This window comes from Pseudophryne corroboree, chromosome 4, assembly GCF_028390025.1.
Source record: "Pseudophryne corroboree isolate aPseCor3 chromosome 4, aPseCor3.hap2, whole genome shotgun sequence".
Lineage (NCBI taxonomy): Eukaryota > Metazoa > Chordata > Amphibia > Anura > Myobatrachidae > Pseudophryne > Pseudophryne corroboree.
This window is the reverse complement of record NC_086447.1, coordinates 510,078,218-510,102,546: the sequence shown is the minus strand read 5'-3', so window position 1 is coordinate 510,102,546 and position 24,329 is coordinate 510,078,218. Positions and strand designations below refer to the sequence as shown.

Genomic DNA, 24,329 nt, shown 5'->3' with positions numbered 1-24,329 from the left:
TATACTGCTGCACCTGTATATAATGCCCAGATATACGCTTTGGCTCATATATTGCATATAAAGCTGGCTCTGGTACTAGAACGCCTACTGACAGCTATTTAGCTCACCGCACGTCCCATCATTCTTACCAATGGCAATGCAACATTGCTGGTAAATGGCAACATCAACAGCTGAAAAGAAACATTATAGCACACAGAAAATGCGCACGCTGGTTCCTGATCACGTGGCACACTACGATTATTCAGTGATCACTTGCTCTGGTCTGTCAGTTGTGGCAGGCAGAAACAGATGATTATCTACACAAGGATAGGCAACCAACCGTTCCCTGATACAGACAGAGATAGTTGTCCTGCCACAGCGGTAAGCGCAGAAACATTGCACAAGGAACGGCGACTGGGAGACTGCGTCAGTCAGGACACACAGACTGGATCTGGGTCTGGGATCACAGTACATGGGCAGTCAGTTTATTACACCAACCTTCACCGCCTCTTAGGATCAGCCAATCACAGGTTACCGTTGGAACACCTGGTCATAGAGCAACCAATCATTGTTCTGCGTTGGGCTTGAGCGCTGAGCTTCCCACAGAGTCCCTACGTGACGGACCAATCGGGAGGCTCCTCTGCACCTTTGCGCACCACGGCTAGCCAATCAGCGTACGGGTCACAGTGACTCTGTGTGTGAGATTCCCTCTCCGGTCTCCGTCGCTGCTCTCCGCTGTTCTGTCATGTCGGCGACTCCGTGTTCGGCCGCCGCCCCCTCCGGCCCCGTGCCCGGGATGTCCATGTTCCGCTGGCTGGAGGTGCTAGAGAAGGAGTTTGATAAGGCGTTCGTGGACGTGGACCTACTACTGGGCGAGATAGACCCTGACCAGGCTGACATCACCTATGAGGGTCGGCAGAAGATGACCAGCCTGAGCTCCTGCTTCGCTCAGCTGTGTCACAAGGCGCAGACGGTCAGCCAGATCAACCACAAGTTGGAGGTGAGTGTGGCCGAGTGTACAGGGGCTGCCCCTGACGTCACCAAGCATAGCTTGGGCATGGTACCATGACATCTTATCCTGACTCCTAGTTGTCTGCATACTGCCTCACTGCAGAGCTGCCATGTAGAATGCCTTTCTAGTACATGCCAGAATCCTCTTGGCTCTTCTAGTAGGCTATGCATTCCGAGCAGAATTATCACTTACTGGAATGTAATGTTATGACAAGGAGACCCCATTCTCTGCCCTGCTCCAAGCTCCTTAGCATCTGCTTACCACACTACACACTACTGTATATGACTTCATTGTGAAGCGTTTTACGTAATGTTATTTCTCTATCGTCCTAAGTGGATGCTGGGGTTCCTGAAAGGACCATGGGGAATAGCGGCTCCGCAGGAGACAGGGCACAAAAAAGTAAAGCTTTACTAGGTCAGGTGGTGTGCACTGGCTCCTCCCCCTATGACCCTCCTCCAGACTCCAGTTAGATTTTGTGCCCGAACGAGAAGGGTGAAATCTAGGTGGCTCTCCTAAAGAGCTGCTTAGAGAAAGTTTAGTTTAGGTTTTTTTCTTTACAGTGAGTCCTGCTGGCAACAGGATCACTGCAACGTGGGACTTAGGGGGAAAGTAGTAAACTCACCTGCATGCAGAGTGGATTTGCTGCTTGGCTACTGGACACCATTAGCTCCAGAGGGATCGAACACAGGCCCAGCCGTGGAGTCCGGTCCCGGAGCCGCGCCGCCGACCCCCTTGCAGATGCTGAAGCGTGAAGAGGTCCGGAAACCGGCGGCTGAAGACTCCTCAGTCTTCATAAGGTAGCGCACAGCACTGCAGCTGTGCGCCATTTTCCTCTCAGCACACTTCACTGGGCAGTCACTGAGGGTGCAGAGCGCTGGGGGGGGGCGCTCTGAGAGGCAAATATAAACCTTATACAAGGCTAAAAATACCTCACATATAGCCCATAGGGGCTATATGGAGATATTTAACCCCTGCCTGACTGGAAAAATAGCGGGAGAAGAACCCGCCGAAAAAGGGGCGGGGCCTATCTCCTCAGCACACGGCGCCATTTTCTGTCACAGCTCCGCTGGTCAGAACGGCTCCCAGGTCTCTCCCCTGCACTGCACTACAGAAACAGGGTAAAACAGAGAGGGGGGGCACATTAATGGCTATATATATATATATTAAAGCAGCTATAAGGGAGCACTTAATATAAGGATATCCCTTGTATATATAGCGCTTTGTGGTGTGTGCTGGCAGACTCTCCCTCTGTCTCCCCAAAAGGGCTAGTGGGTCCTGTCTTCATTAGAGCATTCCCTGTGAGTTTGCGGTGTGTGTCGGTACGTGGTGTCGACATGTATGAGGACGATATTGGTGTGGAGGCGGAGCAATTGCCAAATATGCAGATGTCACCCCCCAGGGGGTCGACACCAGAATGGATGCCTTTATTTGTGGAATTACGTGATGGTTTATCTTCCCTTAAACAGTCAGTTGAGGACATGAGGCGGCCGGACAATCAATTAATGCCTGTCCAGGCGCCTCAAACACCGTCAGGGGCTGTAAAACGCCCTTTGCCTCAGTCGGTCGACACAGACCCAGACACGGGCACTGATTCCAGTGACGACGGTAGAAATTCAAACGTATTTTCCAGTAGGGCCACACGTTATATGATTTTGGCAATGAAGGAGACGTTACATTTAGCTGATACTACAGATACCGTAAAACAGGGTATTATGTATGGTGTGAAAAAACTACAAACAGTTTTTCCTGAATCAGAAGAATTAAATGACGTGTGTGATGAAGCGTGGGTTGCTCCTGATAAAAAGTTGATAATTTCAAAAAAGTTATTGGCATTATACCCTTTCCCGCCAGAGGTTAGGGCGCGCTGGGAAACACCCCCTAAGGTGGACAAGGCGCTCACACGCTTATCCAAACAAGTGGCGTTACCCTCTCCTGAGACGGCCGCACTTAAGGATCCATCAGATAGAAAGATGGAAGTTATTCAAAAGAATATATACACACATGCAGGTGTTATACTACGACCAGCTATAGCAACTGCCTGGATGTGCAGTGCTGGAGTAGTTTGGTCAGAATCCCTGATTGAAAATATTGATACCCTAGATAGGGACAATGTTTTACTGTCGTTAGAACAAATAAAGGATGCATTTATCTATATGCGTGATGCACAGAGGGATATTTGCACACTGGCATCTCGGGTGAGTGCTATGTCCATTTCAGCCAGAAGAGCCTTATGGACACGACAGTGGACAGGCGATGCGGATTCAAAACGTCACATGGAGGTTTTGCCGTATAAAGGGGAGGAGTTATTTGGAGTTGGTCTATCAGACTTGGTGGCCACGGCTACTGCCGGGAAATCCACTTTTTTACCTCAAGTCACTCCCCAACAGAGAAAGGCACCGACTTTTCAACCGCAGCCTTTTCGCTCCTACAAAAATAAGAGAGCAAAGGGCTTGTCGTACCTGCCACGAGGCAGAGGAAGAGGGAAGAGACACCAACAGGCAGCTCCTTCCCAGGAACAGAAGCCCTCCCCGGCTCCTGCAAAAACCTCAGCATGACGCTGGGGCCTCTCAAGCGGACTCGGGGACAGTGGGGGGCCGTCTCAAAAATTACAGCGCGCAGTGGGCTCACTCGCAGGTAGACCCCTGGATCCTGCAGATAATATCTCAGGGGTACAGGTTGGAATTAGAGACGGATCCTCCTCATCGTTTCCTGAAGTCTGCCTTACCAACCGTCTCTTCCGAAAGGGAGAGGGTGTTGGAAGCCATTCACAAGCTGTACGCTCAGCAGGTGATAGTCAAAGTACCCCTATTACAACAAGGAAAGGGGTATTATTCCACTCTATTTGTGGTACCGAAGCCGGATGGCTCGGTAAGGCCTATTCTAAATCTGAAGTCCTTGAACCTCTACATAAAAAAGTTCAAGTTCAAGATGGAGTCACTCAGAGCAGTGATAGCGAACCTGGAAGAAGGGGACTTTATGGTATCCTTGGACATCAAGGATGCGTATCTACACGTTCCGATTTACCCCGCACACCAGGGGTACCTCAGGTTCATTGTTCAAAACTGTCACTATCAGTTTCAGACGCTGCCGTTCGGATTGTCCACGGCGCCTCGGGTCTTTACCAAGGTAATGGCCGAGATGATGATTCTTCTTCGAAGAAAAGGCGTATTAGTTATCCCATACTTGGACGATCTCCTAATAAGGGCAAGGTCCAGAGAACAGCTGGAGACAGCTTTAGCACTATCTCAAGAGGTGCTAAGACAACACGGGTGGATTCTGAATATTCCAAAATCCCATTTAATCCCGACAACTCGTCTGCTGTTCCTAGGAATGATTCTGGACACGGTTCAGAAAAAGGTTTTCCTTCCAGAGGAAAAAGCCAAGGAGTTATCCGATCTGGTCAGGAACCTCCTAAAACCAGGAAAAGTGTCAGTACATCAATGCACAAGAGTCCTGGGAAAAATGGTGGCTTCTTACGAAGCAATTCCATTCGGCAGATTCCATGCAAGAATATTCCAAAGGGATCTGTTGGACAAATGGTCAGGGTCGCATCTGCAGATGCACCTGCGAATAACCCTGTCACCAAAGACAAGGGTGTCACTTCTGTGGTGGTTGCAGAAGGCTCACCTATTAGAAGGCCGCAGATTCGGCATTCAGGATTGGATCCTGGTGACCACGGACGCCAGCCTGAGAGGCTGGGGAGCAGTCACACAAGGAAGAAACTTCCAGGGAGTATGGACGAGTCTGGAAAAGTCTCTTCACATAAACATTCTGGAACTAAGAGCAATCTACAATGCTCTAAGCCAGGCGGAACTTCTCCTGCAAGGAAAGCCGGTGTTGATTCAGTCGGACAACATCACGGCGGTCGCCCATGTAAACAGGCAGGGCGGCACAAGAAGCAGGAGTGCAATGGCAGAAGCTGCCAAGATTCTTCGCTGGGCGGAGAATCACGTGATAGCACTGTCAGCAGTGTTCATCCCGGGCGTGGACAACTGGGAAGCAGACTTCCTCAGCAGACACGATCTTCATCCGGGAGAGTGGGGTCTACATCCAGAAGTCTTCAACATGTTAATAGACCGTTGGGAAAGACCAATTGTAGACATGATGGCGTCTCGCCTCAACAAGAAACTGGACAAATATTGCGCCAGGTCAAGAGATCCACAGGCAATAGCTGTGGACGCACTGGTAACTCCTTGGGTGTACCAGTCAGTGTATGTGTTTCCTCCTCTGCCGCTCATACCAAAGGTATTGAAGATCATACGGCAAAGAAGAGTAAGAACAATACTAGTGGTTCCGGATTGGCCGAGAAGGACTTGGTATCCGGAACTTCAAGAGATGCTCACGGACGAACCGTGGCCTCTACCTCTGAGAAGGGACCTGCTACAGCAGGGTCCCTGTCTTTTTCAGGACTTACCGCGGCTGCGTTTGACGGCATGGCGGTTGAACGCCAGATCCTAAAAGGGAAAGGCATTCCAGAAGAAGTCATTCCTACCTTGATTAAGGCACGGAAGGAAGTCACCGTGAAACATTATCACCGCATTTGGCGAAAATATGTAGCGTGGTGCGAGGATCGGAAGGTTCCGACGGAGGAATTCCAACTGGGTCGTTTCCTACATTTCCTGCAATCAGGATTATCTATGGGTCTCAAATTGGGATCCATTAAGGTTCAAATTTCGGCCCTGTCAATATTCTTCCAAAAAGAATTGGCCTCTGTCCCTGAGGTCCAGACTTTTGTCAAGGGAGTACTGCATATACAGCCTCCTGTGGTGCCTCCGGTGGCACCGTGGGATCTAAATGTAGTTTTAGATTTCCTCAAATCCCATTGGTTTGAACCATTGAAAAAGGTGGATTTGAAATATCTCACATTGAAAGTGACTATGTTACTAGCCCTGGCCTCTGCCAGGAGAGTATCTGAATTGGCGGCTTTATCTTATAAAAGTCCTTATCTAATCTTCCATTCGGATAGGGCAGAACTGCGGACTCGTCCGCATTTTCTCCCTAAAGTGGTATCAGCATTTCATCTGAACCAACCTATTGTGGTGCCTGCGGCCACTAGCGACTTGGAGGACTCCAAGTTGTTGGACGTTGTCAGAGCCTTAAAAATATACATTGCAAGGACGGCTGGAGTCAGAAAATCTGACTCGCTGTTTATATTGTATGCACCCAACAAGTTGGGCGCACCTGCTTCTAAGCAGTCGATTGCTCGTTGGATTTGTAACACAATTCAACTTGCACATTCTGTGGCAGGCCTGCCACAGCCTAAAACTGTAAAAGCCCACTCCACAAGGAAGGTGGGCTCATCTTGGGCGGCTGCCCGAGGGGTCTCGGCATTACAACTCTGCCGAGCAGCTACGTGGTCGGGGGAGAACACGTTTGTAAAATTTTACAAATTTGATACCCTGGCAAAGGAGGACCTGGAGTTCTCTCATTCGGTGCTGCAGAGTCATCCGCACTCTCCCGCCCGTTTGGGAGCTTTGGTATAATCCCCATGGTCCTTTCAGGAACCCCAGCATCCACTTAGGACGATAGAGAAAATAAGAATTTACTTACCGATAATTCTATTTCTCGGAGTCCGTAGTGGATGCTGGGCGCCCATCCCAAGTGCGGATTGTCTGCAATACTTGTACATAGTTATTGTTAACTAATTCGGGTTATTGTTAAGGAGCCATCTTTAAGAGGCCCTTTCTGTTGTCATACTGTTAACTGGGTTTAGATCACAAGTTGTACGGTGTGATTGGTGTGGCTGGTATGAGTCTTACCCGGGATTCAAAATGCCTCCCTTATTGTGTATGCTCGTCCGGGCACAGTACCTAACTGGAGTCTGGAGGAGGGTCATAGGGGGAGGAGCCAGTGCACACCACCTGACCTAGTAAAGCTTTACTTTTTTGTGCCCTGTCTCCTGCGGAGCCGCTATTCCCCATGGTCCTTTCAGGAACCCCAGCATCCACTACGGACTCCGAGAAATAGAATTATCGGTAAGTAAATTCTTATTATTTGCAGATTCTGACCATTTTTGGTTGTGATTGGGGAATCAGGATTTTTAAACATGTTTAATATTCCCGATTCCCCGACCTAGCCATTGGGGGATCGGGAATTTCCACCAATATATATGTTATGTATAGGGGCCATAAATCCAGCCAGCGTTAAAGTCCGTGGTCAGCATGTGTAATTTTCCCTCTCAATTAATAGTCTGCAGGACCCATTGTTTAATTATGCTAATGATTCTTCCAGATAATGTTTATCTAACCTTAAAAACTACAGGTGGATAAGTTAATAAACATGTTGATCTAACATTGGCATTGTATGGATTGAAGTTAGCTAATGTTATCTGATTACTATTTCAGTACAGGTTTAAAGACCAGTACTCACTGGCAGATGTGGGGAGAGATGTGTGCTGAGCGAAGCGCTCAGCACACATCTCTCTCCCCCCGCTCAGCACAGCGCGATCTGTGCTGAGCGTGCGGGGGGAGGGGGCGCTCATTTCATCCAGCGGGTTAAGTGAGCGACCTGCTAGATTGGCCTGCATGCAAGCCAATCTAGCACCAGCGATAGCAATGCGCGGGGCGGCGCATCGCTATCGCTGTGAGGGGTACACACGGAGAGATCACTGCTTGAAATCTAAGCAATCTAGTCAGATTGCTTAGATTTTAAGCAGCGATCGCTCTGTGAGTACCCCCCTTAAAGGGGGGTACACACAGAGAGATCTGTGCTTAAATTCTAAGCAATCTGACTAGAGTGCTTAGAAATTAAGCACGGATCTCTCTGTGTGTAGGGTGCCGGCGATACGCTATCGCTGGCTCTATATTTGGCATGCATGCCAAATCTAGTGAGATTGGTCATTTCACCGCTGGATGAAATGAGCGCCCCCTCCCTCGCTCAGCACACATCTCCCCCGTGTGTACGAGGCTTACACACGGAGAGATCCATGCTTAATTTCTAATCAATCTGACTAGATTGCTTAGAAGTTAAGCACAAATCTTTCCATGTGTATGCCCATAGCGATAGGCCACGCATCGCTATCGCCGGTTCTAGATTGTGCCTGCATACAATCTAGTCAGGTTTGCTTACTACATCGCTGTGTGCTGAGCGGGGGAGAGATGTGTGCTGAGCGGTCTGTGCTAGATCGCTCAGCACACCTCTACGTGTGTACCCCCTAAATATTACGAGGTCACTTTGTAAATGTAATTATTATAGCCAGGGCATTGTGTGTTTTATTATGTGCATCTAATATACTCTGAGCTAGAGGGAAGCTGAACATACATATGCCTGTAGCCTAAGGCTATTCTGACAGGATAAAAGGGGCTACCTTCTAGTTATGTTAAGGGGGGTACACACTGAGAGATCTGTGCTTAAATTCTAAGTAATCTAGTCAGATTGCTTAAAAGTTAAGCACGGATCTCTCCGTGTGTACCCCCCACAGCGATAGCGATGTGCGGCCCCGTGCGTCGCTATCGCCAGTTCTAGGTTGGCCTGCATGTAGGCACAATCTAGCACATTGCTCATTTCACCACTGCGGTCCCCCCCTCGCTGAGCAAACATCGCGCTGTGTGCTGAGCAGTCTGTGCTAGATCGCTCAGCACACATCTCTCCCTGTGTGTACGGGGCTTTATTCACTGGCATTGGCTAAGAGGTGAGGCTGTGCCTAGCGTTCATTGTGGGACACATCACTTTGGAGTTATCCTATCCTATTAACTCTGCCTCTACTTAAAGACAAACCTCACCCCTGCTGGAACATACGTTGGCTCTTTGTCAGTCTGCGTCCAGCCATGGGACTTTGCTGGAGTTTTTGCTTCGTTTGTTAGATTTTATTATTGCCAAGTGTGCTGTTCTGTGTTTAACCCTGTTCTACATAAGACAACCGCATTCAGTTTCCATCTATTACCGTGTCTGAGTAATCTACGAACCCTGTATCCACACAATAAGGTTTTGTAAAAAGTTGAATTAAATCTTTTTAACTCTCATTTGCAAGTTCATAAACCCCTCTCCTATCAGTGCAACGCCTCCACATACCTGCCCTGCATCAACTGACCTATTGAGCTCTGGAGAGAAAATCACCTGAAAACTGACATTTCTTTTTTGGATAGCGTAGGCTATTTAAAACGTTCCAAGTGCATGATTATTAATTGGGAGGGGTGCAGCAGTAGGTATAATTATGATTACACTTTATTTCTCTTACGTCCTAGAGGATGCTGGGGACTCCGTAAGGAACATGGGGTATAGACAGGCTCCGCAGGAGACATGGGCACTCTAAGACTTTAGATGGGTGTGAACTGGCTCCTCCCTCTATGCCCCTCCTCCAGACCTCAGTTAGATCCTGTGCCCAGAGGAGACTGGATGCACTACAGGGGAGCTCTACTGAGTTTCTCTGAAAAGACTTTTGTTAGGTTTTTTATTTTCAGGGAGCACTGTTGGCAACAGGCTCCCTGCCTCGTGGGACTGAGGGGAGAGAAGCAGACCCACTTTCCTGGACTGATGGGCTCTGCTTCTTAGGCTACTGGACACCATTAGCTCCAGAGGGTCGGAACACAGGTGTCGTCCTTGCTGTTCGTCCCAGAGCCGCGCCGCCGTCCTCCTCCTCACAGAGCCGGAAGATTGAAGCCAGGTAAGTATAGGAAGCAAGAAGACTTCAAAGGCGGCAGAAGACTTCAGATCTTCATGAGGTACCGCGCAGCGCGACCTTGCTCCCACAATACACACAGGCACAGCAAGGGCGCAGGGGGGGCGTCCTGGGCAGCAATTTTTACCTCACATATGACTGGCACACGTATATAGATACTGCGGAGGCAGTATATAATAAATCCCCTGCCAGTATAATAAAAATAGCGGGACCGAAGCCCGCAGTCGAGGGGGCGGAGCTTGATCTTCCAGCACTAACCAGCGCCATTTTCTCCAGCATGCTGCAGAGAAGCTGCTCCCGGACTCTCCCCTGCTGAACAAGTAACAGGGGGCAAAAACGAGGGGAGGGGGGAGCACATTTATTTGGCGCTAATTCTATATATTGTTTTCAGTATCTAGTGGCGCTGGGTGTGTGCTGGCATAATCTCTCCTTGTCTCTTCAAAGGGCCTTATTGTGGGTCTGTCCCCATATTCATATATCCCAGTGTGTGTGGGGGTGTCAGTACGTGTGTGTTGACATGTCTGAGGCGGAAGGCTCCTCTAGGGAGGAAGCAGAGCAGATGGTGGTGGTGTCTCTGTCGGCACAGCTGACACCTGATTGGTTGGACATGTGGAATGTTTTAAATGCTAATGTGGCTTTATAACATAAGAGATTGGACAAAGCAGAGTCCAAGGACAAAGCAGGGAGTCAATCCATGGCTGTTACTGTGTCACAAGACTCTTCAGGGTCCCATAAACGTCCCTTTTCCCAGATAGCAGACACTGATACCGACATGGATTCCGACTCCAGTGTCGACTATGATGATGCAAGGTTGCACCCAAGAGTGCCCAAGAGTATTCTATATATGATTATTGCAATAAAAGGTGTTTTGCATATCACAGAGGACCCCTCTGTCCCTGACACGAGGGTCTGCATGTTTAAGGAAAATAAACCTGAGGTAACGTTTCCACCATCTCATGAGCTGAACGCTTTATTTGAAAAGGCTTGGGAAACTCCAGACAAGAGACTGCAGGTTCCTAAGAGAATTATTATGGCGTATCCCTTCCCCTCAAAGGACAGGGTACGGTGGGAATCCTCGCCCACGGTGGACAAGGCCTTGACGCGCTTGTCCAAAAAGGTGGCATTACCGTCCCCGGACACGGCGGCCCTAAAGGATCCTATGGATCGCTGGCAGGAAACTACCTTAAAACCAATTTATGCGACTACGGGAGCCCTGCTCAGACCTGCAGTAGCGTCGGCATGGGTGGGTAGCGCAATTGCAGCTTGGGCAGATAACTTGTCATCTGACATTGACACCCTAGATAAACATAGTATTTTGTTGACCTTAGGGCACATCAAGGATGCAGCGTTATATATGAGAGAGGCTGCGAGAGATATTGGGCTTTTGGGTTCAAGAGCCAATGCCATGGCAGTTTCTGTTAGAAGGTCCCTGTGGACCCGTCAATGGACAGGTGATGCTGACTCAAAGAGACATATGGAGGCTTTGCCTTACAAAGGTGAAGTTTTATTTGGGGAGGGCCTCGCGGACCTGGTTTCCACTGCTACCGCGGGCAAGTCTTCTTTTTTGCCTTACGTTCCCCCACAGCAGAAGAAAACACCTCAATACCAGATGCAGTCCTTTGGGTCTCATAAGTTCAGAAAGGGGCGTGGCTCTTCCTTCCTCGCCAGAGGTAGAGGGAAAAGAACACCAGCTACGGCTAGTTCCCAGGAACAAAAATCCTCCCCGGCCTCTACAAAATCCACCGCATGACGCTGGGGCTCCGCTGCGGGAGTCCGCACCGGTGGGGGCACGTCTTCGACTCTTCAGCCAAGTCTGGGTTCAGTCGGATTTGGATCCTTGGGTGGTCGAAATTGTATCCCAAGGCTACAAGCTGGAGTTCGAAGATGTGCCTCCACACCGATTTTTCAAATCAGCCTTTCCAGCTTCTCCCCCAGAGAGGGAAATAGTTTCAGCTGCCATACAAAAGCTGTGTGAACAGCAAGTGATTATCAGGGTTCCCCTAGTGCAGCAGGGGAAACGGTTTTATTCAACCCTATTTGTGGTCCCGAAGCCGGATGGCTCGGTCAGACCAATTCTGAATCTAAAATCCCTAAACCTATATTTGAAGAAGTTCAAATTCAAGATGGAATCTCTCCGGGCAGTGATCTCCAACCTGGAAGGGGGGGATTTCATGGTGTCACTAGACATAAAGGATGCATACCTTCATGTCCCCATATATCCTCCTCCATCAGGCGTACCTGAGATTCGCTGTACAGGATTGTTATTACCAGTTTCAGACGTTGCCGTTTGGACTTTCCACGGCCCCGAGAATTTTCACCAAGGTAATGGCGGAAATGATAGTTCTCCTGCGCAATCAGGGGGTCACAATTATCCCATACTTGGACGATCTCCTGATAAAGGCAAGATCAAGAGATCAGTTACTAAAAAGCGTGTCTCTCTCCCTGAGAGTACTACAACAACACGGCTGGATTCTAAATCTACCAAAGTCGCAGTTGGTTCCGACAACTCGGCTGTCATTTTTGGGCATGATTCTGGACACGGAAAAAATGAGTGTTTTTCTCCCAATGGAAAAAGCCCAGGAACTCCAGAACATGGTCAAGGACTTGCTGAAATCAAAAAGTCAGTTCATCAATGCACTCGAGTGTTGGGAAAGATGGTGGCAGCCTACGAGGCCATTCCGTTCGGCAGGTTCCATGCGAGATCTTTTCAGTGGGACCTTTTGGACAAGTGGTCAGGATCCCATCTACAGATGCATCGGAGGATAAGCCTGTCCCCCAGGGCCAGGGTCTCTCTCCTGTTGTGGCTCCAGAGTGCTCACCTTCTAGAGGGTCGCAGGTTCGGCATTCAAGATTGGGTTCTTATGACCACGGACGCAAGCCTCCGAGGATGGGGAGCAGTCACACAAGGAAAACATTTTCAGGGAATATGGTCAAGCCAGGAGGCTTGTCTACACATCAATGTGCTGGAATTAAGGGCCATATACAACGGCCTGCAACAGGCGGAGAATCTTATTCGCAACCTACCCGTCCTGATCCAGTCAGACAACGTCACAGCCGTGGCGCATGTAAACCACCAGGGCGGGACAAGGAGCAGAGCAGCAATGGCAGAAGCCAGCAGGATTCTTCGCTGGGCGGAAAATCATGTAAGCGCTCTGTCAGTGATCTTCATTCTGGGAGTAGACAACTGGGAGGCAGACTTCCTCAGCAGGCATGATCTCCATCCAGGAGAGTGGGGACTTCATCAAGAGGTCTTTGCAGAGGTAACAAGTCGTTGGGGCCTTCCTCAAATAGACATGATGGCGTCACGCCTCAACAAGAAAGCTTCGGAAGTACTGTTCCAGGTCGAGGGACCCTCAGGCAGTGGCGGTGGACGCCCTGGTGACACCGTGGGTGTTTCAGTCTGTCTATGTGTTCCCTCCGCTTCCACTTATCTCAAAAATATTGAGAATAATAAGACGAACAAGAGTGCAGACAATACTCATTGTCCCAGATTGGCCTCAAAGGGCCTGGTATTCAGATCTTCAGGAAATGATCACAGAAGATCCGTGGCCTCTTCCTCCCAGGGAGGACCTGTTGCAACAGGGGCCCTGTGTGTTCCAAGACTTACCGCGGTTACGTTTGACGGCATGGCGGTTGAACACCAAATCCTAGCTTGGAAAGGTATTCCGGGGGAAGTCATCCCTACTCTAATCAAAGCTAGGAAGGAGGTAACGGTGAAGCACTATCACCATATCTGGAGGAAATACGTATCTTGGTGTGAAGCCAAGAATGCTCCTACGGAAGATTTTCAGCTGGGTCGTTTTCTCAATTTTCTGCAGACAGGAGTGGATGTGGGCCTAAAGTTAGGCTCCATTAAGGTGCAGATTTCGGCCTTATCTGTATTCTTTCAGAAGGAATTGGCTTCTCTCCCAGAAGTCCAGACTTTTGTAAAGGGAGTGCTGCACATCCAACCTCCTTTTGTGCCCCCAGTGGCACTGTGGGACCTTACCGTGGTGTTACAGTAACTTAACTCACACTGGTTTGAACCTCTTCAAACAGTTGAATTAAAATTTCTCACTTGGAAAGTGGTCATGTTGTTGGCCTTGGCATCTGCGAGGCGGGTGTCCGAATTGGCGGCTTTGTCTCACAAGAGCCCCTATCTGATTTTCCATGTGGATCAAGCAGAGTTGAGGACTCGTCCTCATTTTCTGCCTAAAGTGGTTTCGTCGTTTCATATGAACCAACCTATTGTGGTGCCTGTGGCTACGGGTGATGTGGAGGATTCCAAGTCACTTGATGTAGTCAGGGCCTTAAAAATTTATGTAGCTAGGACGGCTCGGGTTAGGAAAACGGAGGCACTGTTTGTCCTGTATGTAGCCAACAAGGTTGGCGCTCCTGCTTCTAAGCAGACTATTGCTCGCTGGATCTGTAACACGATTCAGCAGGCTCATTCTACGGCTGGATTGCCGTTACCAAATTCGGTAAAGGCCCATTCCACTAGGAAGGTGGGCTCTTCTTGGGCGACTGCCCGAGGCGTCTCTGCATTACAGCTTTGCCGAGCAGCTACTTGGTCGGGTTCAAACACTTTTGCAAAATTCTACAAGTTTGATACCCTGGCTGATGAGGACCTCATGTTTGCTCAATCGGTGCTGCAGAGTCATCTGCACTTTCCCACCCGGTCTGGAGCTTTGGTATAAACCCCATGGTCCTTACGGAGTCCCCAGCATCCTCTAGGACGTAAGAGAAAATAAGATTTTAAACCTACCGGTAAATCTTTTTCTCCTAGTCCGTAGAGGATGCTGGGCGCCCGTCCCAGTGCGGACAAATTCTGCAAGGCTTGTATATAGTTGTTGTTTACATAAGGGTTATGTTACAGTTGAGATCAGTCTCTGGCTGATGCTGTTTTGTTCATACTGTTAACTGGTTTAGTATATACCATGTTGTATGGTGTAGGCTGGTATGTATCTCGACCTTAGATTAACAAAAATCCTTTCCTCGTACTGTCCGTCTTCTCTGGGCAGAGTTCTATAACTGAGATCTGGAGGAGGGGCATAGAGGTAGGAGCCAGTTCACACCCATCTAAAGTCTTAAGGCCCATACACACTGGTCGATATATCGGGCGTTCTCTTTAACGGCCGATATATCGCGGGACCGTCGGCCAGTGTGTACGGCCGATACGTCTGTGAACTCCGTAGTTCACAGACGTATCGCGTCGGCCGCGCAGCACAGCCGACGGCCAATATATCTATCGATATATTGGCGCGTCTGTGTGTGTGTGTACGGGGCGGTGATTGACAGCTGAATTTGGCGGGCGTGTGTACACGCCCGCCCAGTTCATGACGTCAGTCCCCGACGGATCGGGCAGTGTGTATGCTCAACACACTGCCCGATCCGTCCATAGATATATCTGCAGATCAATTGATCTGCAGATATAATCTATTAGTGTGTACCCGCCTTTAGAGTGCCCATGTCTCCTGCTGAGCTCGTCTATACCCCATGGTCCTTACGGAGTCCCCAGCATCCTCTACGGACTAGGAGAAAAAGATTTACCGGTAGGTTTAAAATCTTATTTTATAAGGTTCCAGCGCTGTACATACGACACACATTAAAACAATACAGGGTACTTAACATAACAGAAAGCTAAAACAGAGCACAGGTAACAATTGGCACCACAGTAATTTTCCCTACCTTTTCACAGTTTCAGGGGAGTGCACAATGCAAGTTTGGAATTGGATTGGAAATGTAATTCGGGTGTGGATTACTGGGTTGGCCTGGAAAAGGTCAACCCCAAAAGGGGACATGCACAAGGATGACATGGGAAAAAGATCAACCTACCATCCAAATACCATGTAATTTGCAGTGTGAGTTCGCTGTGAGAACAGGCAGAAGCTTCTTACAGGTAGGAGGTGGGGCGGGGTGAGCGTCAGACCAGGGCCTGGGTAATATGTACCCCCCCCCCCCCCCCCCCAAAAAAAAAAAAAAAAAAAGCCCCTCTCTATACCACTGCTTGCAGGATCCGCACCTAAGTGGATTGACCCCCCCCAACTATGCTGTTTTTCTTGGAAATTAAACCTTTAGGAAACAACACATTTTTTAATTATTTTTAAGCACAGTCTAGTTGGAGAATTCAGTATTCAATTGAGGTGCCATTCTTCCGCCCTGTTGGAAATTGCGGCAAGTAGAAAAACACATGGATGAGTGGAATCTCTGCTCATCCATGTGTTTTCGACCCTGCTGCTGTCAAAAACTGTCCGTTTTTGCCCATAGGAGAGGGCAGAAATTAATGGGGGGGAATGAATGGGTGGGGAAACGGGCGGAAACAGCCCGCTACTGAATTCTGAAGTGTCGGATCTTCTTTGTCGGAGAGGATCCGAAGAGGATTGAATACTCCTAAACCTTTGTCCAGCCAATGAAGACTGTTGTGCCTTTTAATGTACGACTACTGCTCTTTAATCATGTGACCCTTTTCTCTGTGGGTATGGAATGGAATAGATCTTGGTCTGTTGCTTACATTTCTGGTTGACATTTCTTGCGCCTACAGTAACATCCTTTTTAAAAAAAAATTTTTTTTATTCTTTCTCCAGTGATATTATGCACTTTCAGATTTTCAGCTTGCCAGATGCATCGCTGCCTGTGAACTGTCTATTACAAAGCTGTATTAGGGTGTCTCAGTTCAAGATATTCTTCATTTTCTATGTGAACATATTTTGTGTGTGAAGTACTATTGTTGGTTTACTGACAGTGGTCTGAATTGCCAGAAATGTTATATGTGGGCTTAAATTGTTCATGGTGGTGTAGCAGGCAAAACTTGTTTGCTGTGCTGTTTGACCACTATTTCCTTCTGTTTAGCTAGTGAAGGATGCTGTATTGCTTAGTGCATTTCATGGCAGCCAGACCTATGGCCTTGCTAGACTAGTTTTTCAGTAAGATTAATGTTTTACAATAAGTCTGTTTGAACAAACCTACAGATCTTCTTATCCTTTTCCTTGTTGAACCACAGATTGTTTAACAACGTACATATATAAAGAATGTACTTGTAGATGGCAGCTCTCACTTACCGATCCCTTTGCTATGTTAAACTGCCCTTATGACTGATTTTTTTTTCCTGATTCTCCAATACCCAAAAACTACCTGATTGTCATTGCTGTTAGTCCTGAACAGCTGACTTTAAGGGGGAGATTTAAGTCTGTACATTGCAGGTAATTATGGGAGGGATAATCGTGTACATGGATTGATTGACTTGCAGCCAGTGGTAATGTGCTGATCTTGTGAGAGGGAAGTGGGGAAGCGGTTAAAATACCGCTAGTCAGGATCCCAGGGGTCACAATGCCACTGTCTGAATCCCGACTAGCGATGAAATGACGCAGACGGAATACTGGTGAGGTAGGTGATTCTCCCTCTATGGGTGACTGGTGAGGTAGGTGATTCTCCCTCTATGGGTGTCCATGATGCCCATAGAGGGAGAATATAACCTATGGCGAGCCGCCGTGCCCGCAAGTTGTTTTCTAATGCTCGCCCTGCTGACGACATACTGGTGGCCGGGATGCCGCTGTCGTTATACTGATGGCCGGCATCCCGACCACCGGTCATTCATACTGTTCCCTCCTATGATTGTTAGTGTGGACAAGATTACATATCTGTTCTTGTTCTGTGAGGAGAAGAATTGAGGCAAAAAGGGCTGAGCTTTAAATAGTGAAGGCATGGGTCCCCAGCTGCACAGAGCATATGAGGTTCCTTTTAAACTGTTGCAGAAAGATATCCCTGTTAAACATGCTTCATTGTGCTAGGGAATCAATAAAGGTGTGATAAAGCGCTCCCAAATTAGGATCTGTCTCTCAACAAACAATGAACAGTCGGTTCCAAGCCAGTTCACAAATTCTTTGTTTCAGACTTCACTTAGTTTTAAATGATGATACATTTTATTAACCACTTAACTGGCAAGTCAGATCACATGCATACACGCCGTCCCACTGTGTCCCCCAGTTTTTGACGTGGAGATCCGTTCTGGAGATGTGCATAATGGGGGCATAATACTAATACATAATAATGCATAATACTAAGCAGTGAAAAGAGTGGAGACATAAGTCAGTGGATAAGTTCCCCATGGCAACCAATCAGCATTGAAGTAACATTTATAATTTGCGTAGTATAAAATTATACAGAGCAGCTGATTGGTTGTCATGGGCGACTTCTCCACTCTTTTCACTGCTTAGTACATCTTCCCCCAATATATTTAAATATTTAAAAGGTTAGTTTTTAAACTATATTAAATTAATTTAAAAAACAAAACCACTATTTTATGAACAGTTTTAAAGGAAATAATCGTCAGTTAGGTGGTTTTAAGGAACTTCCTTAGTTGTGGATTCCCTCTCAAGGAAAACCTTTGCCATTTTGCTATTGGGGTGGACTTCAAGGGCTTACTTGACCTGTTGGTTATTATCACACCGTGATTAGCAGAAAAGTGCTGGCCTGATCCACCTGTGAGGCGGATGAGGGCAGTACTATTGTTCTAGGGTGTGTCGGGCTGCTCTCCCTTTACTTCCACACTGAGTGGTATGTGTGTGTCTCTTAACTGTCTGCAGGCTGTGCTTAGCAGCAGCATCTTTCTGCTTATCACAGTGTAATAATAACCAACAGGTCAAGTAAGCCCTTCAAATCTACCCTCCTAGCAAAACTGCAAAGGTTTTTCCTGGAGAAGGAATCCACGACTGAGTGTTCCTTAAGAAAATGTAACATTTAAAACTAAGAGAAGTTTGAAACAGGAAAAAAAAAATGTGAACTGGTTTGGAACTAATTGTACATTGTTCGTGGAGAGAGATCCTAATTTGGGAGCACTTTATCACACCTTTTTTAATTTTCTGTTCCGTTTTGGGGTTTAGTGGTTACTCTCTTTGGTGATTTAGCCACAGGCAGAACTCTGGGAGGCAACGGAGTCATCTACCGCCGGGCTCCTGCTTTGAAGGGGGGCACCTCTCCTCCCATTCTGTGACACCATTGAATTAAGTTAATTGATAGCTGCCGCTGTCTTTTCAGTGGCCGACTTCCTCACTGGTCCCTGCACCTTACAAATCACAGCCTCTTTATTATACACATTTTACAAGTGTCACACCCAGGATTAGAAACCACAACCTATTACACTGGAAGCAGACACCTTACTGATGAAGCTATTTGCTCCTGTATAGGAAATATGAGAATTTTAACTATATGAAGTTACATCTCTGACAATTACACGTAACGTCATATAGTTAGAATGCTCATGCTTACTGTACAGGATCAAATAGCTCCATCAGTAAAGTGTCTGCTGTCAGTGTAACAGGTCATGGGTTCTAATCCTGGGTATGACTGCTAAGAAATGTGTGATTTAAAATAAGACAATTGAATGTATAAATACAGTATATACATTTCTCTGACGTCCTAGTGGATGCTGGGAACTCCGTAAGGACCATGGGGAATAGCGGCTCCGCAGGAGACTGGGCACAAAAGTAAAAGCTTTAGGACTACCTGGTGTGCACTGGCTCCTCCCCCTATGACCCTCCTCCAAGCCTCAGTTAGATTTTTGTGCCCGGCCGAGAAGGGTGCACACTAGGGGCTCTCCTGAGCTTCTTAGTAAAAGTTTAGTTTTAGGTTTTTTATTTTCAGTGAGACCTGCTGGCAACAGGCTCACTGCATCGAGGGACTAAGGGGAGAAGAAGCGAACTCACCTGCGTGCAGAGTGGATTGGGCTTCTTAGGCTACTGGACACCATTAGCTCCAGAGGGACCGAACACAGGCCCAGCCTCGGAGCTCGGTCCCAGAGCCGCGCCGCCGGCCCCCTTACAGAGCCAGAAGCAAGAAAAGGTCCGGAAAAATCGGCGGCAGAAGACATCAGTCTTCAACAAGGTAGCGCACAGCACTGCAGCTGTGCGCCATTGTTACTCAGGCACACTTCACACTCCGGTCACTGAGGGTGCAGGGCGCTAGGGGGGGGCGCCCTGAGCAGCAATGTAAAACACCTTGGCTGGCATAAATACACCACATATAACCCCCAGGGCTATATGGATGTATTTTAACCCCTGCCAGAACTCACCAAAAAAGCGGGAGAAAAGGCCGCCGAGAAGGGGGCGGAGCCTATCTCCTCAGCACACGGGCGCCATTTTCCATCACAGCTCCGCTGGAAGGACGTCTCCCTGACTCTCCCCTGCAGTCCTGCACTACAGAAAAGGGTAAAAAAGAGAGGGGGGCACTAATTTGGCGCAGTAGTTTATACTAACAGCAGCTATAAAGGGAAAAGCACATTTTATAGTGGTATTCCTGTATATATATATGTAGCGCTCTGGTGTGTGCTGGCATACTCTCCCTCTGTCTCCCCAAAGGGCTAGTGGGGTCCTGTCCTCTATCAGAGCATTCCCTGTGTGTGTGCGGTGTGTCGGTACGATTGTGTCGACATGTTTGAGGAGGAAAATGAGATGGAGGCGGAGCAATTGCCTATTATACAGTTGTCACCCCCTAGGGAGTCGACACCTGAGTGGATGAGCTTATGGAAGGAATTACGTGACAGTGTCAGCTCTTTACGACAGACAGTTGATGACATGAGACAGCCGGCTACTCAGCTTGTGCCTGTCCAGGGGTCTCAAACGCCATCAGGGGCTTTAAAACGCCTGTTACCTCAAATGGCAGACACAGACACGGATACTGACTCCAGTGTCGACGATGAGGAGACAAAATAAGAATTTACTCACCGGTAATTCTATTTCTCGTAGTCCGTAGTGGATGCTGGGAACTCCGTAAGGACCATGGGGAATAGCGGGCTCCGAAGGAGGCTGGGCACTCTAGAAAGATCTTAGACTACCTGGTGTGCACTGGCTCCTCCCACTATGACCCTCCTCCAAGCCTCAGTTAGGTACCGTGCCCGGACGAGCGTACACAATAAGGAAGGATATTGAATCCCGGGTAAGACTCATACCAGCCACACCAATCACACCGTACAACTCGTGATATGAAACACAGTTAACAGTATGAAACAATAGAGCCTCTCAACAGATGGCTCAACAATAACCCGATTTAGTTAACAATAACTATGTACAAGTAATGCAGATAAACCGCACTTGGGATGGGCGCCCAGCATCCACTACGGACTACGAGAAATAGAATTACCGGTGAGTAAATTCTTATTTTCTCTAACGTCCTAGTGGATGCTGGGAACTCCGTAAGGACCATGGGGATTATACCAAAGCTCCCAAACGGGCGGGAGAGTGCGGATGACTCTGCAGCACCGAATGAGAGAACTCCAGGTCCTCCTCAGCCAGGGTATCAAATTTGTAGAATTTTGCCAACGTGTTTGCCCCTGACCAAGTAGCTGCTCGGCAAAGTTGTAAAGCCGAGACCCCTCGGGCAGCCGCCCAAGATGAGCCCACCTTCCTTGTGGAATGGGCATTGACAGATTTTGGCTGTGGCAGGCCTGCCACAGTATGTGCAAGCTGAATTGTACTACAAATCCAACGAGCAATAGTCTGCTTAGAAGCAGGAGCACCCAGCTTGTTGGGTGCATATAGGATAAACAGCGAGTCAGATTTTCTGACTCCAGCCGTCCTGGAAACCTATATTTTCAGGGCCCTGACAACGTCTAGCAACTTGGAGTCCTCCAAATCCTTAGTAGCCGCAGGCACCACAATAGGCTGGTTCAGGTGAAACGCTGACACCACCTTAGGGAGAAACTGGGGACGAGTCCTCAATTCTGCCCTATCCATATGGAAAATCAAATAAGGGCTTTTACAAGACAAAGCCGCCAATTCTGATACTCGCCTGGCAGAAGCCAAGGCAAATAACATAACCACCTTCCATGTGAGATATTTCAGATCCACGGTTTTTAGTGGTTCAAACCAAAGTGATTTTAAGAAAACTCAACACCACGTTGAGATCCCAAGGTGCCACAGGAGGCACAAACGGGGGCTGACTATGCAGCACTCCTTTTATAAATGTCTGAACTTCAGGTACTGAAGCTAGTTCTTTTTTGAAAGAAAATCGACAGAGCCGAGATCTGTACCTTAATGGAACCCAATTTAAGGCCCATAGTCACTCCTGCTTGCAGGAAATGCAGAAATCGACCTTGTTGAAATTCCTCTGTTGGGGCCCTTTCGGCCTCACACCATGCAACATATTTTCGCCATATGCGGTGATAATGAGTTGCTGTAACCTCTTTCCTGGCTTTAGTAAGCGTAGGAATTACTTCCTCCGGAATACCCTTTTCCTTCAGGATCCGGCGTTCAACCGCCATGCCGTCAAACGCAGCCGCGGTAAGTCTTGGAACAGACAGGGCCCCTGCTGCCGCAGGTCCTGACTGAGTGGCAGAGGCCATTGGTCCTCTGATATAAATTCTTGAAGTTCTGGGTACCAAGCTCTTCTTGGCCATCCACGAGTATCGTTCTTACTCCTCGCCTTCTTATTATTCTCAGTACCTTTGGTATGAGAGGCAGAGGGGAGAACACCTAAACCGACTGGTACACCCACGGTGTTACCAGAGCGTCCATAGCTATCGCCTGAGGGTCCCTTGACCTGGAGCAATATCTTTTATAGCTTTTTGTTAAGGCGGGACGCCATCATGTCCACCTGTGGCCTTTCCCAATGGTGTACAATCCTATTGGAAGACTTCTGGAGGAAGTCCCCATTCTCCCGGGTGGAGGTCGTGTCTGTTGAGAAGATCTGCTTCCCAGTTGTCCACTCCGGGAATGAACACTGCTGACAGTGCTAACACATGATTTTCCGCCTATCGGAGAATCCTTGTGGCTTCTGCCATCGCCATCCTGCTTTTTGTGCCGCCCTGTTGATTACATGGGCGACTGCCGTGATGTTGTCTGATTGGATCAGTACCGGCTGGTTTTGAAGCAGAGGCCTTGCTGGCCTCAGGGCATTGTAAATGGCCCTCAGATCCAGAATATTTATGTATAGGGAAATAACCTGACTTGACCAAAGTCCCTGGAAGTTTCTTCCCTATGTGACTGCCCCCCAGCCTCAAGGCTGGAATCCATGGTCACTTGGACCTAGTCCTGTATGCCGAACCTGCGGCCCTCTTGAAGATGGGCACTCTGCAGCCACCACAGTAGAGATACCCTGGTCCTTGGAGACAGGGTTATCAGCCTATGCATCGGAAGATGCGATCCGGACCACTTGTCCAACAGGTCCCTCTGAAAAGTTCTTGTATGGAACCTGCCTAATGGGATTGCTTCGTAAGAAGCTACCATTTTTCCCAGGACTCGCGTGCAATGATGCACCGCTACCTATTTTGGTTTCAGGAGGTCTCTGACTAGAGATGACAACTCCTTGGCTTTCTCCTCCGGGAGAAACACTATTTCTGGTTTATGTCCAGAACCATCCCCAGGAACAGTAGACGTGTCATAGGAACCAGCTGTGACTTTGGACTGTTTAGAATCCACCTATGCTGTTGTAGCACTTTCCAAAATAGTGCTACCCCGACTACCAACTGCTCCTTGGACCTCGCCCTGATAACGAGATTGTCCAATTACGGGATAATTACAACTCCCTTTTTTTTGAAGGAGTATCATCATTTCGGCCATTACCTTGATAAAACACCCTCGGTGCCATGTACAGTCCAAACGGCAGTGTCTGGACTTGGTAATGGTAATCCTGTACCACAAACCTGAGGTACTCCTGGCGAGGATGGTAAATGGGGGACATGCAGGTAAGCATCCTTGATGTCCCGGGATACCATGTAATCCCCCTCGTCCAGGCTTGCAATAACCGCCCTGAGCGATTCCATCTTGAACTTGAATTTTTTTATGTTCAAGGATTTTAAATATAAAATGGGTCACACCGAACCATGCGGTTTCGGTACCCCAACCCGTGTGGAATAGTAACCCCGTCCTTGTTGAAGTAGGGGCACCTTGAGTATTACCTGCTGGGAATACCGCTTATTAATTGCCTCTAGCACAGCCTCCCTGCTTGAGGGAGTTGTCAGCAAGGCATATTTTAGGAAACGGCTGGGGGGAGACATCTCTAATTCCAGCTTGTACCCCTGAAATACTACTTGGAAGAAACAGGGATCCACCTGTGAGCGAGCCCACTAATTGCTGAAATTTTTGAGGCGGCCCCCCACCGTACCTGGCTACACCTGTGGAGCACCCGCGTCATGGTGTGTACTCACAGGAGGCGGGGGAAGAATCTTGATTCTGGGAACAGGCTGACTGGTGCAGCTTTTTCCCTCTACCCTTGTCTCTGTACAGAAAGGAAGCGCCATTTGACCCGCTTGCTTTTCTGAAGCCGAAAGGACTGTACCTTTTTCTGTGAGGAAACCTGAGGTAAAATTATTTCTTCCCAGCAGTTGCTGTGGATACGAGGTCCCAGAGACCATCCCCAAATAATTCCTCACTCTTATAAGGCTCTCTATGCGCTTTTTAAGTCAGCATCACCTGTCCAGTGACAGGTCTCTAATACCCTCCTGACAGAATGGACATTACATTTATTTTGGATGCCAGCCGGCAAAATATCCCTCTGTGCATCCCCCATATATAAGACAACGTCTTTAATATGTTTTTATGTTTGCCAACTATTATCCCTGTTTGACAGGGTCACCAACCACGCTGCAGCAGCACTATCTGCAGGTCTCAGTCTAGTACCTGAGTGTGTAAATACAGACTTCAGGATAGCCTCCTGTTTTTTTTTTTATCAACAGGTACCTATTAAAGTGGCCGTATCCTAAGACGGCAGTGCCACCTTTTTTGACAAACGTGTGAGCGCCTTATCCACCCT

General features: G+C 48.2%; 1 protein-coding gene across 4 annotated transcripts in view; it reads left to right on the top strand.

Annotated features, from left to right (window-relative positions):
• Window positions 1-207: 207 nt before the first annotated feature.
• The window catches only part of GOPC (golgi associated PDZ and coiled-coil motif containing), a 146,890-nt gene continuing 122,768 nt past the window's right edge, over window positions 208-24,329 (top strand). For 2 of the 4 annotated variants that reach the window (XM_063917214.1, XM_063917213.1), the window contains exon 1: window positions 211-979. In XM_063917214.1, coding sequence (XP_063773284.1) covers window positions 725-979 — 255 coding nt within the window. In that variant the 5' untranslated portion in view covers window positions 211-724. Of the gene's footprint in view, window positions 980-24,329 lie in introns of all 4 variants that reach the window. The other 2 variants (XM_063917211.1, XM_063917212.1) reach the window with 2 other exon arrangements.